Source organism: Paramisgurnus dabryanus, chromosome 15 (genome assembly GCF_030506205.2).
Source record: "Paramisgurnus dabryanus chromosome 15, PD_genome_1.1, whole genome shotgun sequence".
In the NCBI taxonomy this organism is placed as follows: Eukaryota; Metazoa; Chordata; class Actinopteri; order Cypriniformes; family Cobitidae; genus Paramisgurnus; species Paramisgurnus dabryanus.
In genome coordinates this window covers 34987813-35004965 of record NC_133351.1, presented here as the reverse complement: position 1 = coordinate 35004965, position 17153 = coordinate 34987813, and the positions used below count along the sequence as shown (strand labels likewise).

Here is a 17153-nt window from a genome sequence, read left to right as displayed (position 1 = left end):
AAAGCTTTCAGACAAGACAACATTGGAAAAAGCTCACGAACAGATTCTGATAAAGGCCTTTACTGCTTTCAGCTCATCCATTATTTGATGTATCTGTGATTTCTCACAGATATTTTCCATTAAACAGAAGAGATAGTGAAGAGCGTCTAACCTGAGCTGGTTTAGTATTGATGCCGTCAGCAGATCCGTGGTAGATGTAAACACAACCAAACCCTGAGTCAGCATATGGGGCGCCTACAGCAATATCTGATCAAGAAAATCAATCTGATATTAACATCATAACATAAACATATAAACAACGTGATATATATCCAATTTTTAATGTCGTTTTACAAAATGAAACTTTGGATTTATTTATCCAAAATACTTTCCAAGGTACACAAATATGATTTTTTTAAGGTTAATGTTTTTAAAATGCCGACCAACCTTCAAAAGAATCCAGGTTAATGTCTCCAATGTTCTCTACAGTCAGTCCAAACATTGAATCTTTAGTTCCATTCAGGCGAATAGCACTGACGTCCTTCCATCTTCCAGCTTTATTGATATAAACAAATACAGCCCCGCCCACTTCCTCATCTCTTTGGAAGAACTGCGGCGCTCCGACCACGACATCCTGCCAACTGTTAACAAAATCCACACAATTTACCTGCCTGATGGGCAATGGATGAAGTGTAGTTGCTCATGTTTCTAATAAACAATACTAATTTGACACACTAAGTGAACCCATCATCACAGCTGTACCCACCCATCACCATTCAGGTCCACCACCGCGACATCGTATCCAAATGATGATCCAAGGCCTGGTCCTTCTAGTATGTGTTCAGCTGCAAGCATGGTGGAGATTTCACTTTCCTTCTGCAAAAACACCACCGCTCCACTGTGATTGGCTCTCGGCGCTCCTGACACAATGATGAGCTTTCCTTTCTCTGTGATGCTGTGACCAGAATCCAGAGAGAATCCTGGGAACATGTGTACAAATAGATGACAATATCTGTCAAAGCACGCTGAAATGAACTATTGTAATTGTAGAAATGTAGATGTCAGACTCACCCAAGTAACTGTTGGCTGGTACTGGCACTAGATGTGGATCTAGGCGATTTTCATCCCCGACCTCATAGGGACCATCATCATACATGCCCATATCCAGCAGTGTGTTGTTCTTCTGCTCAGCACGCACTACACCTGGAAATAAAAAAATAAGATGAGATGGATTGCCAAACCAAAGCAGCAAAATAAAATGGAATAACTTGAGGTGTTATTCTGACAAAGAAAAATTAAAGGCGTTCTAAGCGAATCTGTGTGTTGATTTTTGAAATGTGTTTTCAAACAAACTGAGCGTAGTTAACTCCTCCCCCTCCCTTCCATGCTTTCATGAACGCGCCCAAACCCAACCCCCAAATCCTTCTTGGCGTTTATTGGCTGGAACTCTTTGTTTTGTTTCGTGGTGCAGGTTTGGCCACTGTGTGTTTATTGCAGTTTGTGAAGCCTGGGCTGTCTACAGAGATCGCATTTTTTTACAGTTTGATCAGCGGACAGGCAGCAAGCAGATAGTGAGGAGATGTTTGCTGTATGTAACAAAAAATGTTTTATGGTCTAAAACGCGTGAATTCGCTTAGAGCGCCTTTAAGGATTTCAGTTCCAGTTATTAGAAGAAATTTGGAGATATTGCAGTGCAATTCTTCACCAACAGAGGTCACTGTGTACTGACTGAGGGTGGACCAATAAACAAAGTCAAAAAATAAATTATAACTAGCAAATAGGAATTAACAGTTTCTAAGCAGATTCTGATTTTGCTTACTTTTTAGGGAACTTTAGGGAATTTTTTTGGATATTGTTCACACTTTCTCCTGTGTTTAACGAAGAGCCTTAAAAATGTACGGTTGATCCGTTTTACAATGATTTTAGCGATTTCTTTATTAAGTAACTTAAATATGTGAAAAAAAATGTATACGGTAGTAGTTTCCGATCCATTTGACACATCTGTACAAACAAAATATGATGTTAGTAAAGCCCTTTTATGAAAAAAACTTTATGACTTTAAATACATCATGTGTCTTTACGGGATCTTTACAGCATGTGTGTGAATGCCAGGGGCGCCGCTAGCAATTTTGGGCCCTATGAAAAAATAGGGGGTCAGGCCCCACCATACCCATTTCGTACCAAACATACAATCCAACCTACTGTAGCTATTCAAAATCTTTGTCTGTAATTTAATAATACAGAACTATTTATTTTGATATTGTTTTGATCACAGTTATCAGTATTTATAGATACCTAAAATGTCTGCAGCTAAGATAATTTATTGTGCAATGCAAATTTAATTGAAAAATACAGTACATTAATCAAATATTCAGAGAAAATGCAACATTCTTAAAGATTAAAGATAAATGTGACCATGCCTGTGAAAACCCAGCTGAAGTATTTCTTTGTGATTTACTGTTTTCCACATAAAATCATCCTATATAATGTAAAGAACATTTGTGAAAATATAAACTTGATATCTACTCATGACTGAGTAATGTCATATCAGCGATTGAAATCATAGTGAAATTAATGCTTGAAATTAAACTGTGATGCTTTTTATCTCACAATAAGATTTGAGGCTTTAGTCTGATTTTCAGAGACAGTCTCAGTGACATACTGTATACTTGAGCTGTTACACACACGACATTGTAACATTTAAAAATGGCGAACAACAACAATGCATCTTTTCTATGTACCTTCTGCCTGAAATAAGACTGGGTCAACAATGCTTGACCAAAGCGGCGTGGTGAGCTTGAACCTGCTTACATTACGAGGATTTTTTGGACCCAACATTCAATAAGAAAATTCAACTGCAGTAGCCACCGTTCAACCTGAAGAGGGCAGCACTCAGACGTTTTTACACCATATATTGTAGTATTGAAACACTTTATATCCAAATGTCAAAAAACTTACTAAAATCAATGAACAGCACTAATAAAACCCCATTCTTACAGATCATTAACTAAAAAAATTTGGTTTAGGGTTTAGTTACTCTTGAAGAAAACAGCTATACTGTTATTAAATGATTCTTCAGACTGTTTTTTAATCAACGGGGCTCTAAAAGGAAATGAATGACAATTATAGCAGATTACGACATAGATTTCCATTGATTTCTTAACCCTGTTGCAAGTTGAGAAGCTTTAATATACATAATTTGACTAGTTTAGCCTTAGTTGCATTTCAGTTTTATCACAACCAACTCGATTTAAGACTGCATAAAAATCCTTTCTTTGCATATTGCGTTACAAAACAAAACAGTGTGTAACCGATCGCATTTCTAGTTTATGTTAATTAGCTTATACGGGCTACGTTAATTTAAACAGCTTATAAGGGCTGACTTCGCGTTAGAATCATAACACAAAACAGGGAACGTAAATCCCCTTGTGTTTTTTTAAACTGGGGTGAACAGAGCTAAGACTTTACAGTGGAAAGAAAACTGCATTGTATTGATCCAGCGTCACATTGTGTAAACTGCATTTATAGTAAGGAAGTGCACATATGCAGATATAATAGGAAATAGCAGTAAATACACACACCTTGTTCTCTTCTGAAGTTCAAGCGCACTGTGAGACCGTGGATTGAAGACGGCGCTAAAACGCAGAGTAAAGACGGGGCGGAGCTAAGAGGGCTCAGCTTAAGGGGGTTGCGTGTGCGGCACAGTCCTTGGCTGGGGCCCTCAAAAGTTCATGGGCCCTTAGAATCGTCCTAACTTTTCCCCCCTTTACGGCGCCCCTGGTGAATGCACTCACTGATTCCAGAAAATCATTTGCAGTGTGAACCAAATCAAAAATGAAACACTTCCGGACAAATCCCGGATACATTTTCTGTGGTTTTTCCCTTAATCTCATCTGAAGTTTGCTTATTATCTGTGATTTCTCTCCCGCGAAACCAGAACATTTATGGGACGCATTTGTGTTCACAAAGAAGCCTCTCTGACAATTTTACGGAAATTTACAGACAATTGAGTTTCAATTTCAACAAACCACCATTATTGTGATCAGTGTTTGTATCTCATCAGCTCATTTGCATTTTAAAGGACAAACCCCAAAATGGCAAATTTTTGCTTAGACCTACAAAGTGGCAATTTCAGCAAGCTATAATAAATTATCTAGATTTTAAGCTAAAACACCACAAACGCACTCTGGGGACACCACAGATTTATTTCACATCTTAAAAAAATCGCATAATATGACCCCTTTAAATAATTGAAATCGAAGTAGTAGAAGTTTATGTGTTATGATATAATTTATTAAATAAGTAATAATGAAAAAATATTAATAGAAAATAACAAATATATTGATTAAATCCTCTTATAACTAAATTTGTATTTGAGTGGTTTCTATTTTCATGGTGAATCAAAACTAAACCTTTAACAATACTGTTCTGGGAATCAAAACTAACATTCTGGGATACAGAAATTGTTAGCTGGGTGGTTAATTTACAAGCTTGATAACTTTTTGCCTTGGGCCTAAATGCTATCTACAAATTGGACAAATAGTGAAGGAGGGCCAAGCTGACATGTTTGAAGCCTCTATGATAAGGTGACCAGATTTTTAAAATGAAAACCGGGGACATTTCCTAGTTAAATGGTCAAAATATCATTAAAATCTCATTTGTTGTTATCTATGAATTAAAAAAAGGGGACAAAATGTTTTTGGAAAGTTTTCTTCTTTTTATTGTTGTGGGTTCACTGCAAAAAATGACTTAATTGTATTTTTGTCTTATTTTCAGTACAAATATCTAAAAAATCTTAAATCAAGATGCATTTTCTTGATAAGCAAAATCCCCTAAGAAAAATCTAGCTTTAAGACAAAAAAATTTTTAAGTGAATTTGTGCTTAAAACATGCAAAAAAAATATTTTTCTTGAATTAAGTATTGGTAGATTTTTTTTGCTTGTTTTAAGCACATCAAGAAAATGCATCTTGACTTAAGAATTTTTTTATATTTGTACTGTAAACAAGAGAAAAATACTAATAAGACAGTCATTTTTTTGCAGTGTTTCTAATTCAATTAATTAAACAATTACTGTATCCTAAAAATCTATTTTTTTCCCGTTTTTTTACAAAAGAGACATACCCCATCAAGAATGACTTCTAAGGTACTACTTCATCTAATTTCATAACATTGTACACGTGAAGAACAGAAGGAATAGTGCAAAATGTAAACATATTTAGCCTACACAAAACAATGCTCCGTAACATACTGTGATCAGTTCACTTCATTGGTTTATTATTTTAATTTAACATGAGTAGTTAGAACCTTAAGCCTCCATAACTGTTTTCATATGTTATGATAACTTGATTGATGATAATGTGTCTCATAGTAAATTCTTCATCGCTAAATCAGTGGCGTGCGCAAGTAATAGATAGCTCGTGGCCCCCTCTGCTGGTGAAAATAATCATTACATGAATTGCTGGTACTACAAACACTATGTTGATCGGGGTTTTCAGTGTATTTGCTGGTTGTTTTGGACATGCCGTAAAACGGGGACATTTCCGGGGACAGCTTCAGTCGGGGACAGAACACCAAAAAACGGGACTGTCCCCGGAAAACGGGGACGTCTGGTCACCTTACTCTATGATATACAGTCTCTAATGCTTAAACACCTTTAGTGCAGGAAAAAAAAGAAATCAAATACAAATAGGCCCAAACCTATTAATTTACTCTGCATGTCAGTACACAGGGCCGATGCTCCACAACAGCACTATAACGCACCCTTAGATCGCCATTAATGTTGAATGGGATTTTCTTAGAAAAAATGTGCTAAAAAAATCACATTTGCCTAGTCTTTTGTTTTCCTAGAGTAAATGATAAGCTAAAATAGCAAATAGCATATTTTAGTTAAGCATGGTCTGTGAGGCAAGGTCAAATTTTGATTGGTCGCTTGACTAAGCGTTCTTCCCCACACTAATAACATAAAGGCTGGTTCAGATGGGACGAATTTAAAATCGTCGGCCGATTTTCCAACCCTGAGAGACCCCACACACGGCGATAAAACATCGCGGGTCTAACAGTTTTGGTCGTACAGTTAGTGGTGCGCCGCCACATGGCAAAATCAACACATCACACACGAACCGATTTGACTCCCGAGCAGTCCCAGGTCATAGGGGAAATCTCGCAAAATCTCTCGAGATCAAACGTGATTTCAGAGTAAACAATCATGGTTGTGCTTATATGTAGGTATGCGTTTTTTTGTGTGTATATAATAAGGTTGTTCAGAGCTCTGTATGTTGCTCGCTATAGCTGCAGTTTTTGTGGCTGTATTATGAAGATGTTTGTTTATAACATGTTAAAACTTAAAGAACGTACCACAACTAGATGTATTTTCTAGCAGGAAGAATTATATGCATTCATGTGTTCGCCCCCTCGTGGTATTTCAGACGCCCCCTCATCTGTGCCCTTCTGGAGCCGGCACTGTCAGTACACTATTTTGCATATTAGTTACCATTGTACATGGTAAGTATGGTAGATGATGACTGATCCCATATGCTGTCTCATTCATTTCCAATATTTTGTACTCAAAACTCCACCTGACTATACTTCACAGTCCATAAAACAATTTTGTGCATATATGCTGAAAAATAAAACATGTTGTAACATCATTTCAGATACATCATACAATTCTACCTCTCCAGTTGTAAGCTCCCGGTGCTCCGAAGATGACATAATGATAATCTTTAGTGAAGGTGGCAGCCAGGCCCTGCTGACAGACCCCGAACCTTTCATGACCCCTGGTGCGTCCGTCACAAAATTTCCAGTTCCCACCATCCTCATCTGATTGGCTGTCAATGCTGAGATCCTGACTGAGCATATAACAGCGTCCAGTGATGTCACGCGCCTCTTGGGCTGTGTTTGCAAACAACAAGCGCTGGTAACGATGGGCACATGTCTGAGAAAAAAGAAAGGATTTCTAAATAAAGCCACCATGTACATTAAGATGCACTACCATTCATCTACCATAGTAATACTTTTGTGTAATAAAGTCAATAGGGACGGTCAGCATTGTTCTTGACGTACCACAATTTTGCCTCCAGGTCCCTGACTCTGAACAGTTACACCCATCCACTGGTTCTCCTTATTCTCCACCTGAACATCCACTATGAGAAATAAAACCAATGCTAAATTCAAATCCTACGTATACATTCGAGAATTACAAAATGGTTCTAGTTCATGATCATTCAAAATAAATTCATTTAAAGTTTGGTATTTAGCATACCACTCATCATTTCATTTTTGGAACACTCGTTTGTCTGAGACGAAAACTCACCATCATTGTCAAACTCCACCCGTGTACAATCATTGGGATGGGTTGTGATGTCACAGCTGTACAGCCCACCGGTGATGTTTGCATTCTGATTGGATAAAGCCTTGGCCTTGGGAGCACCAATCAACAATCTGCAAAACAATATTTACCGTCATGCTTAATTTAGTTTTTGTTCACTGAAGCCCTGCTGATCTCAGTAAACCGTGACAAACAATGTTAATGAATTTGCTATAGATTGCATGCATGAATCCAGCTTTGTTCAAAAACTAGTGAGCTACAGTACAGTACTGTTTATATACTGTTTGTGCTTACTGAAGTATCACATAAGTAACAGTATGATAATGACTTAACACAGGAATCTGTGACTGATTATTTCACACGACCACGTCACGTGTGATGTGTTTCTGGCCTATACAGTATGTACAGTGGCAGAGCATTTGTAATAAGTCACTGTGAGAATGGTTAGGATGCTGTTTTAGAAACAGAGAAAACTGCAAAAGTCTTAATACATATGACATAATAATCAGGCTAATGTAAATATAACTGATGCTGTTTGATGAAGAGGATTTGACAGATTATTTCATCGCTCCGTGTCTTCCTGACATTAACCAGCTGCACCAAATCAATTATTTACATACACACTGCTGTCAACACAAAACTACTCAACAACACACTTTCACCTATACAAACATCACACCACATTTCCAACCACATTTCCAATAAATAGATCTTACAGGAGCAGTTTCTCGAACGAGGCTTATCCTTGTCCAAGACTAAACTGTATGTTTAAGATGACCTTAATTCAAAAATCTCTTTCAGTGACACATCTTAACATATTTCAGTGCCATTGTTTTGTCTCATGATGAACACCAGTATTGTTTTTGTAAGGTATGTTTGTAAAAACTACTTTAATGTCCTAATATAACTAAGGCTTAGTCCTGGATTTATCTAAACCCTGTCCGGAAACTCAAAAAGCTCAGATGCAAAACTCTCTGTGGTGGTTTCCCGGGCACTGATGTATTTTAAGATATGTCAGTGCAAGTTGTTTTCAGTTTGGACAGCTCTTACATTTATTTTAGTCTAGGACTAGTTTAATCCCTGTCTGGGAAACCACCCCTTTTGTTTAGGTTAAGTCACTTCACTTTAATGGCACTGAAAAGTTTATGTGTAAGAAATTGAAATGGCACTTGATAATGTCACTTTAGTTATTTTATTGGTACTTAAGAAAATTTGGTCTTTCGCTGCAAAACCTCTTTTTTTGCAAAACCTCTTCCACTTCCTTGGACAATCTTTTCAAGATTTGCAAAAAAAGAAAAACAAATAAATGTGAATTAAGTAAATCAAAGGATTTTTATTGGAAACTTGACATTTTCATTACTGGTGTATTATGCGCTACATAAAATGTGCATAAAATGAGTGTGATGGAAAACCAGAGTAAACTATAGTTTATGTGTGTGTGAATGGGGGTGGTGCTCTGGGTTTGGGCCAAATACTGAGCTCGGAGCCGTCTCATGCCAAATGCGCATACCATTCATTCTATCTGACTTATTTGTAAGTGTGAACTCAAGAAACATTGCAAACGATGAAAAAGCTGAGACATCAAAAAAGGTAAAAATGAATAAACTGAAGCACACATTGCTTGGGGTGCTGTGATGCATGTGGCTGCCACATTCAGGTTGTATTCAAGTCCAAGTAAACTCACAAGGAACACAAGTATGAATGTAATCTACAGTTGTTTCCACATCCCACCTCTATCTCTCCATTTACTCTTCACTGTCCTTTCCGGATAAAGGTTTAAAATTCACTCAATGCTTTAATTTATTTTGTTAACCTCCTCTAACTGGGTACAATTAGGATAACTATATTTTCAAACACTCCTGAGCTCAAAATGTATCACATGACTACACAGAGCAGACAATTCTCTTTACAAAGAGACCTGGAATGTAAAAATCCTTTGAGGATTGAGAAAGTTATGATGTTTTTAAGATTAGAAATCAGAGGAAAGTTATACATGGATTTCATTGGTGTGTCCTTATTCACATGATTTCTTTATAACTTTATCACAGATATTTGCATGAAATTTGAACAGAAGGTAGAATTTTGTTAGTTCTTTCAAATTAAATCATTAACATTTACTGTTTTAGCTGGTATGGGCCATTTAGTTGGAATTAGTTTGTCATATTTAGACTCAGACCCATGGTTTTTAGGACGATGCCTGTATGGATGTTCTGACAGGACGTTCGCTAATCTACCACCACAAACGTGACTAACAAATTTACGCGATTTATTTAAATACCTTCGCTAAAATAGATTTCAATGAAATTTCGTCAGTACCAAGATAAAATATATATTCAGGTCCACACACCTTTCATTAGGGTCCAGAGTTTATTGGAAGCACACCAACCAAAGAGTGGATATTGCATGACACACATTGTAACAGTACCACGCAGGCTGAAACAGAGTTTTGACACAGAATTTCGATGTGTGTGTCTGTGATATCAGTATTGCTAGTTAAATACTCAGTCGCTCATCCATTTCATCTCAGTGCACTTAGAGGACTTTGCTAAAAATCGATTTCTGTTTAATGCAACACTATGTTGTTTTCATGTAAAAATGATTTACAGCTCCCCCTTTTGGTTGAAAAGCGCAACAGTGCCTGGTATCAGACACTCTTCTGCAGGCAGCGGGAGGGGCGGGGCTGTGTGCTCTACCCTCCACCGCCACTTTCAGAGTGTGCTTGTAGCTGCTAGGAGGCTGCTTAGGTTGCAGCAACAGTACAATTTGTCCAGTTAAAAGTTGATCTATCACTGAAATAATTTTAGAGACATTATTACTAGGTTAAAAAAGGCTAAAATTGTGGCTTAAGTGTTTAATTGAGCCACCGTTTTAACCCTGCCCAAATAATCCTTAACACAGAAATGGTAAAAAACTGTTTAACGATCTGGCCCGTCCCAACACAATCACTAGCATTGATATACTGGGAGAAAGCTGTTATATGTAAAATCAGATAATGTGCACCCATATACGGCCAACTTTTAATTATCCTCATTTCATAACACATGCGACGATTCGACTGTGAGATTGGTAGTCGAATCAGGCTTCTCCTATCGATGCATCGAATCTTCGACTATTCGGGGTCACCCCTATAGCATTAATTCAGGTTGTAGCTGTATTTGAAAGTTAAGAGAGACGACAGGTTTCGCGTGAGTGGGCGTGGTTTCAGCAGACACGCCCCCACCGCTAAAGAGAATGCTGCAACTCTTGACATATAAAGGCCCTTTCACACCAAAGATGAAACAAATCACCTACGAATGGTCTATTACTAAATAACAAAACAAATATTTGTCAGGCGTAACGAAAAGCAAATTCACACCAGCACAAAGAACTTTTCAACTTACCGCCAGGTCTTACTGACAGATCACAGACAGCTAAACAGCAGATGTACACAGGATAAAGAACAAGCTGGCAACCTCATAGTGCTATGTTATATTAGTCACCAAATTATTTGAAATATCATATTCTGAATCTGACAGATCATAAATTGTGATTCATACAGAGATTGATATAGAGGACCTCAAGTTATAAAGTGCAGCTTTAAACACATCTGACACATTCATTGTATCTGGCTTGAGGAAATAACTTCAAAGTAATGCATTGTTTCTATCTCAATTCCTGTTGGTGAATTTGATGTGAAAGAATCCTAACTTCAATATAAATTATTCCTATGACTTTTGTTCCATTTATAACACATTTCTAAAACTGCATTTGTGCTTTTAAAGAACAAGAAGGAATCTTTACAACCAATCCCATTTTCCACAGTTCATTCCAGACACACCTCTCCCGAGAGGAGAGATTCCTGCATTGCCTACAACTTACATCTATTGTGGGCTACGTTTTTATTTCATTTGTCTTTTTCCAAACTACTAGACAGATTGAGTAAAGCATGACAGTGAGACACACAGAAGCAGTTTTCTTAATACACCGCAGTTCAAAACGGTTCTGGGCAGCTGTTATTCTGATGAAAACTTTGCCAGAACGTTTGCTGCCGTGGTGAATCGACTGATTTGGCCACTTTAGTAAATGAAAAACGGGTAAAGATTGCCAGACATACAGACAACACAGGGAATAAGTGAATAACCATTTTTTTAGCTTGTTTTAAGCACAAATTTACTTTAATTTGATATTTTTTGTCTAAAAACTAGATTTATTATCTTCGGTCATTTTGCTCATCATGAAAATACATCTTCATTTAAGAATTTTTAGATATTTGTACTGAAAACAAAACAAAAATACTATAAGTGAAAAAGTAAGAAAGTCTTATATGCAGTATGTGTGTTTCTGGTCTAGTTGTATTTTCAAAAACAAAATTGTTTTTAAATTAAGGCAGCTTAAATATGCATTTTAGTCTGGGACTAGGAAAAGCCCTGTCCGGGAAACTGCCCTTATGTGTATGGCATAACACAATCGCTCCTATTATGTCCCAAGCTGTCTACATATTGTGAGCACATTAGATCATATCGGGTTACTTTATTACTTCAATTTTTACTACTATTATATATTATAACTATTTTTTACCCGATCCACTTGGTTTAGTTGTCTATGTGTCCAGACGATGAACCAACACAATCTCATGGTAATTCGTACGTATTTTATGAGGTGGGTCATTCGCATTAATTTGTAAGACCACATTCCTTCATTTTTGTATGATTTGCGTTTGCCTCTGTGATGTTTGGGTTAGGGGTGGCGTTTCATTATTGTTTTTGTTTTGTAAATAATCATACATTATTATACGACTCACTCGGTACAAAATCATATGAATTAGCCAACTTGTAAAACACGTATGAGATCAGGCTGGGTGAACCATTACCGCAAACACTTGATTGTTACTTCATTCCCACAAAAAATGTGTCAGGTGAACTAAAAGGTTTGGAAAGCAGAGGTCATAGTTGCTGAATTTAACACAAACAACTGGAATTGACATGCCAGAGCTGAAGATTTAGGGCTCTCCTGACTGGAAACAGGCCAGCCATTAAAGTGTTGAGAGGTTTCATCTCGCTATCCAGTGCCTTATAATCCCACCATAGTGAATCCATTCAGATCAGCATGTAGACTGCTGTGGGAAAACAGACGACCTCCAATGAGGCCACTACTGGGACACCCGACCATACACATGAATGAAATGTTTCATTGTCAGCATGAGATAATAGGCATTGTTAATCATATACATATTACTAAACCCATTCATGCAGCCCAACACCATCACTGAACCGTAGCACAATACCATAATATAATAGTTACCACTGTTATTGCAAAAAGCTATGAGGTAAAAAGATGGGAGGTTCAGAAGAGTCTTAAATCTTTTGAACCTATAAAAATTGATTTTATTGTAGAAACGACAACTGCAGTTTTTGTAATTGCTGACATGGCAAATTGTGCTATGTTTGCTGTTACTAAGGAAGACAATGTAGTCAACATGACACCTCTTAACTCAGAATAAAAGGAAGCAAGAAAAGGAAATGCTTACACGCTGAAAAAAAGAACTGATTACTCAAAAACGCACATGCCTTTATTTCAATTAACTTTTGAAATAACCTTTATGTAAACACAGAAGTATATCTTTCAGTATGAAAGCACTCTTTTTCTGATCAATTTGCACCTGATCCCAATGGGTTTATCAGAAGTGACTGTAAAACACTGTATTTACTTAAAGTTATTGTGTTGTTAAATATTCTTCTCTTAATCTCCAGAGTCCCAGATTTTGTGGACAATACCGCATTGAGTCATTAATGGACAGAGGAACTAATGCAAGACAAAGCATTAAAATTGAATGTGGAGAATGTGGCCTGTCAACCTGACACTCCCCGTTTCAGCCGACATACAGGAAAGGACAATAGATCTCATTAGAGAAATAATGGGAAAGGAGTCATTTACTTCAAAAGCTAAAGAATGTTGCCCTGCCTTATTTTCAGGCAAAAATGGGAATTTATAATTTGGAGCAGCTTAGCTGTGAAACACTTGTGTTTAATTACCCAAAGCATTTCACTTTTGGCAGTACAAGGTTTTATTTAATCAGGGTCAGCAGACTGAACATTACATTACAAACAATGAGAGTTAATACTGTAAAAGTGAAAGTGTGTCAGTGTCTGTACTGTACTGTATTTAAAGAAATAGTTCACCCAAAAATGAACATTTGCTGTTTTTTTTCTCACCCTCAGGCCATGTGATATTTTGATGATATTTTTTTCTTCAGTAGACCATCAATAAAGATATTTTGCAGAAACTGCAGCGCTCTGTGATTTCTATAATGCAAATCAATGTTTCTGCTACTTTGAGTGTAGCAGATACTGTTTATCCAATACAAAAAGGTTATCCCCACATCTCCTGGGGCCTGATGTATAAACACTGCGTACGCACAAAATGGGCATAGAAATGTGCATACGCAATGTTTCACGCAAATATCAGGATTTATAAAAAATAAACTTTTTCTCTGGCCCAAAATATGTTTTAAATATATGCTAAATCTTAATTTGACAATATAATATATATTTCTTAATTTGACATTTCGAATTTTACAACCCATATGGCAAAAAAAAAATTCCTGGCCAAAATATAGAAGTTTATAAAGTATATTTTTCCAGTTGAATATATACTTTTAACCTTTTCAAACCATTTATGTTTACAGGTTTCTAACATAAATAAATGCTTTAAAATATATTTATTTTTAAATATATTTCAAAATACAATTTTTTTGTATATTTTTAAATATATTTATACATTAGGCCCCTGGTGACTTATTGACATCTTGTGAAGCCTATTGAAAATATTTACAACATTATTAGCGATAATGCAGAGCCTCTGTCAAACATGAGCACGATCTTGTTATTGTGGCGTTTGGTGGCAGCTGTCAAACCAGCCTCTTAGCGCCACCTATGAAGCACTCTTCCTGTACATCCTTCCTGTGTATCTATTTCTAAGAAGTGTGCTATATAGGTGGCACAGAGAGGTTGGGTTTGACCACCACCACCAAATATAGAAATCACAGAGCCAGGGTCCGAAACTAACACCCGCCAAGCGCCAAATGCGGGTAGATTTTCCGTTTGGCGACTAAATTCAAAAGGCTATCCACCACACTGGCGGGTGATTTTCATACCAAAATAGTAATGCAATATAGTGTGTTTGCCAGTAACTAATCTGGGGATGAGATGAGCTAGCTACAGAACGCATCTACACACCAAGTCTCGCATCACTGTCTCGGGGGCCGAAAGGTAAACAAGCACTAGAGACGGTCCGTTGTTAGCTAGTACTGCAGCTACCTTGCAGTCTGCAGCTATCTGCTGCATATTACCTGATATGTGGAGACATTTACCGGGAGTGAGCCAACCTTTAAAAACGAAAACTCACAGAAGAAAAGTGGGATGAGTTAAATAAAAAATAAAGTTTTGTGAAAATGGAGGTATGGAGATAATGGAGTTTCAAGAGGCTGGCTACAATATGATTCTGGCGCTGTCGTGATGAGTTGTTCGGTGTGTCGCCACTATGATTAAGATAAAAACAGAAACAAATCATTTGTCGTTGGAAATAAACAATGAAAATTGAGAAAATTCGTGACCATGAACACAGCAAATGAAATTAATGTATATGTGACAATAAAAGGCTGTTTATTATTCTGGCTGGTAAAAAATATGCTTGGCTGGTGAATTTTTTCATCTACCAGTCCCTGTGGCAGGTGAGCCAAAAAGTTAATTTCGGACCCTGCAGAGCACTGGGTTTCTGCAAAATATCTTCTTTATTGTTGTATATTTACAGTTTTGGGTGAACGATCCCGCTAAGTTGTTTATCCATTACGTGTTACAACATGACTCGACTCGCTTTACATTTGCTTGGTTTGCTTTACCACTACAGTTTAGTACCACTTTAATTTGGGTGGGGTTATAGATTTATCATTATTGTTGCACCGCCTCTACTGACGTGACATAATCGTAAATCGGTAGCTTGCCTGGAACCTTTAGTACCATGAGGTGGTACTAAAATAGTACCAATGGTACCAGAATCTAAACTAGATACAGTACACAGTGGAACCCACCCTAAAGTGAGCCATATCGAGCCGTATTATGCAGTGAAGAAAAGGTTTAAGATTGTCTCATTGTCTTTATATTACCCTGTTACAGGCTTGTTTGTAGGGTTAAGGGTAAATGCTTATTTCAAATCAGTGTTTTAATGTTGACCATGAATTGAATACGCAATAAAACCATAAAACATAGAGGTTGTGTAATCTGCATCATCAGAAATTTTGGAAAAAATATTTCAGCCATCCGGCATTCAACGTTAATGATTATGTGTGTGGTGTTCACATATACTGTAAATGGATAGACAGCAGCAGCTATAATGAGGATTAATAGAGTGAGGAATGGTGAAGTGAACAGCGGTCAGTGTGTGTGCTTGTGTGTTTGTGTGTGTGCGTGTGTGTGTGTGTGTGTGTGTGTGTAGTCTTTTTTCTCTCTACACAGCTGTGTCCAGTATCATAACAGCTGGCTGCAATCTATCTCACACACACTGTAAAATCTCTTCATCTCTAGAGGAAAATCGACCCTTTTCTCTTCAAATCCCACTTCTTAATTTCTAATGAGCACTAGTCATAGTGAGTCAGCTTTATACCTGCTTCAGAGTGACGCATCATCTCAGATCAAGACAAACTGACCAGACCCAGCTGTCTGTACCCATCAATCCAGTCATACAGAGGTTTCTATCTTTTCATCAGAAAATACACCAGACGTTTAACCTTTCACCAATACACAGTCTTACACAGACCAAAACCATCCGTGCCAAAGTTGGTGCAGCTGTCTTGAATCCCAGCCGCTCCTCACAACTGGGCACGAACTGTACAAATGTGTTACAAGTGTTGCTTTATCTCCGTTCAATATAACACATGCAGTACATTCACTACAGTTGTTTAGCTTCATAATTCTACAACCTAACAATGCTTGTTTGAATGTGACTTCTTGGCTTGGGTATATGTGTGTGTAAGTTTTATTGGGGGTGTGATGCAGGTGTTAGGTCATATTGGGGTGGACTGTGTTGACGTATGATGTGAGCATTGGATTATTTTTCATTGTGAATCATTTGTTTAGGGTACAATATGTGTGTGTGTAAGGTTACATGGGTGTGATGCATTTCTTTTGGGTTGTGATGGGTTATGTTGGGTGTTGGATTTCAAGATCTTTGTCTAAACAGAGAAAGGTCTGCTCCTTATCTTTGATCATTCTGTCCAAGTACCACCAGTTTAGACAGGGGATCAATCATGGTTTGCTGAAAAAATTACTTGAAAAAAATTATACCACAATAACAGACTGGCATGGATAAAATTTTTAAGTAAAGTCTGAGAGTAGTGTATGGTAGTTTTGGGAGGGAGCACTGGTTTATAAAATGGTGTGTTGTTGGGTTTATAAGTTTAGAAATATACACACTGTCACAGAAAACAAAAATGGTCCCAGGCTGTATAGGACATTACCCTTTATAAAGGTCCTAATATGTGTATACATTTGGTAATTGGTACAAGTATGGACCTCTGAGGTACTAATATAAACTCTTAAGGTGCAAAGGGATACTTTTAAAAGGGTACAGCTACACTGTAAAAAAATATTTGTTGGTTAAAAAGTAGGCTACGTTACCTAGTTGCCTTTAAATTTTCAGTTAATTTAACTTAAAATATCACTTAATTTTTTTAAGGCAACCTGGTAATTTACTTATTCAAGGTGAACACACTTTTTGTACAGTGTGGGGACTGACAGTATAGTAAAGTAAAAGTAGTGATTGAATAGTGACAAAAAATATTTTTGTTGACCGGATGGCATCATATTCAAATAT

General features: G+C 37.1%; 1 protein-coding gene across 2 annotated transcripts in view; it reads right to left on the bottom strand.

Annotated features, from left to right (window-relative positions):
• Positions 1–17153, bottom strand: part of itga6a (integrin, alpha 6a) — a 31104-nt gene that overhangs the window by 10339 nt on the left and 3612 nt on the right. For both annotated transcript variants that reach the window (XM_065293241.2, XM_065293242.2), the window contains exons 2-8: positions 7293–7420; positions 7043–7122; positions 6653–6914; positions 1051–1182; positions 746–959; positions 427–620; positions 152–246 (exon numbers count right to left, since the gene is read on the bottom strand). In XM_065293241.2, the coding sequence (XP_065149313.1) occupies positions 152–246; positions 427–620; positions 746–959; positions 1051–1182; positions 6653–6914; positions 7043–7122; positions 7293–7420 (1105 nt within the window). The remainder of the gene's footprint in view (positions 1–151; positions 247–426; positions 621–745; positions 960–1050; positions 1183–6652; positions 6915–7042; positions 7123–7292; positions 7421–17153) is intronic.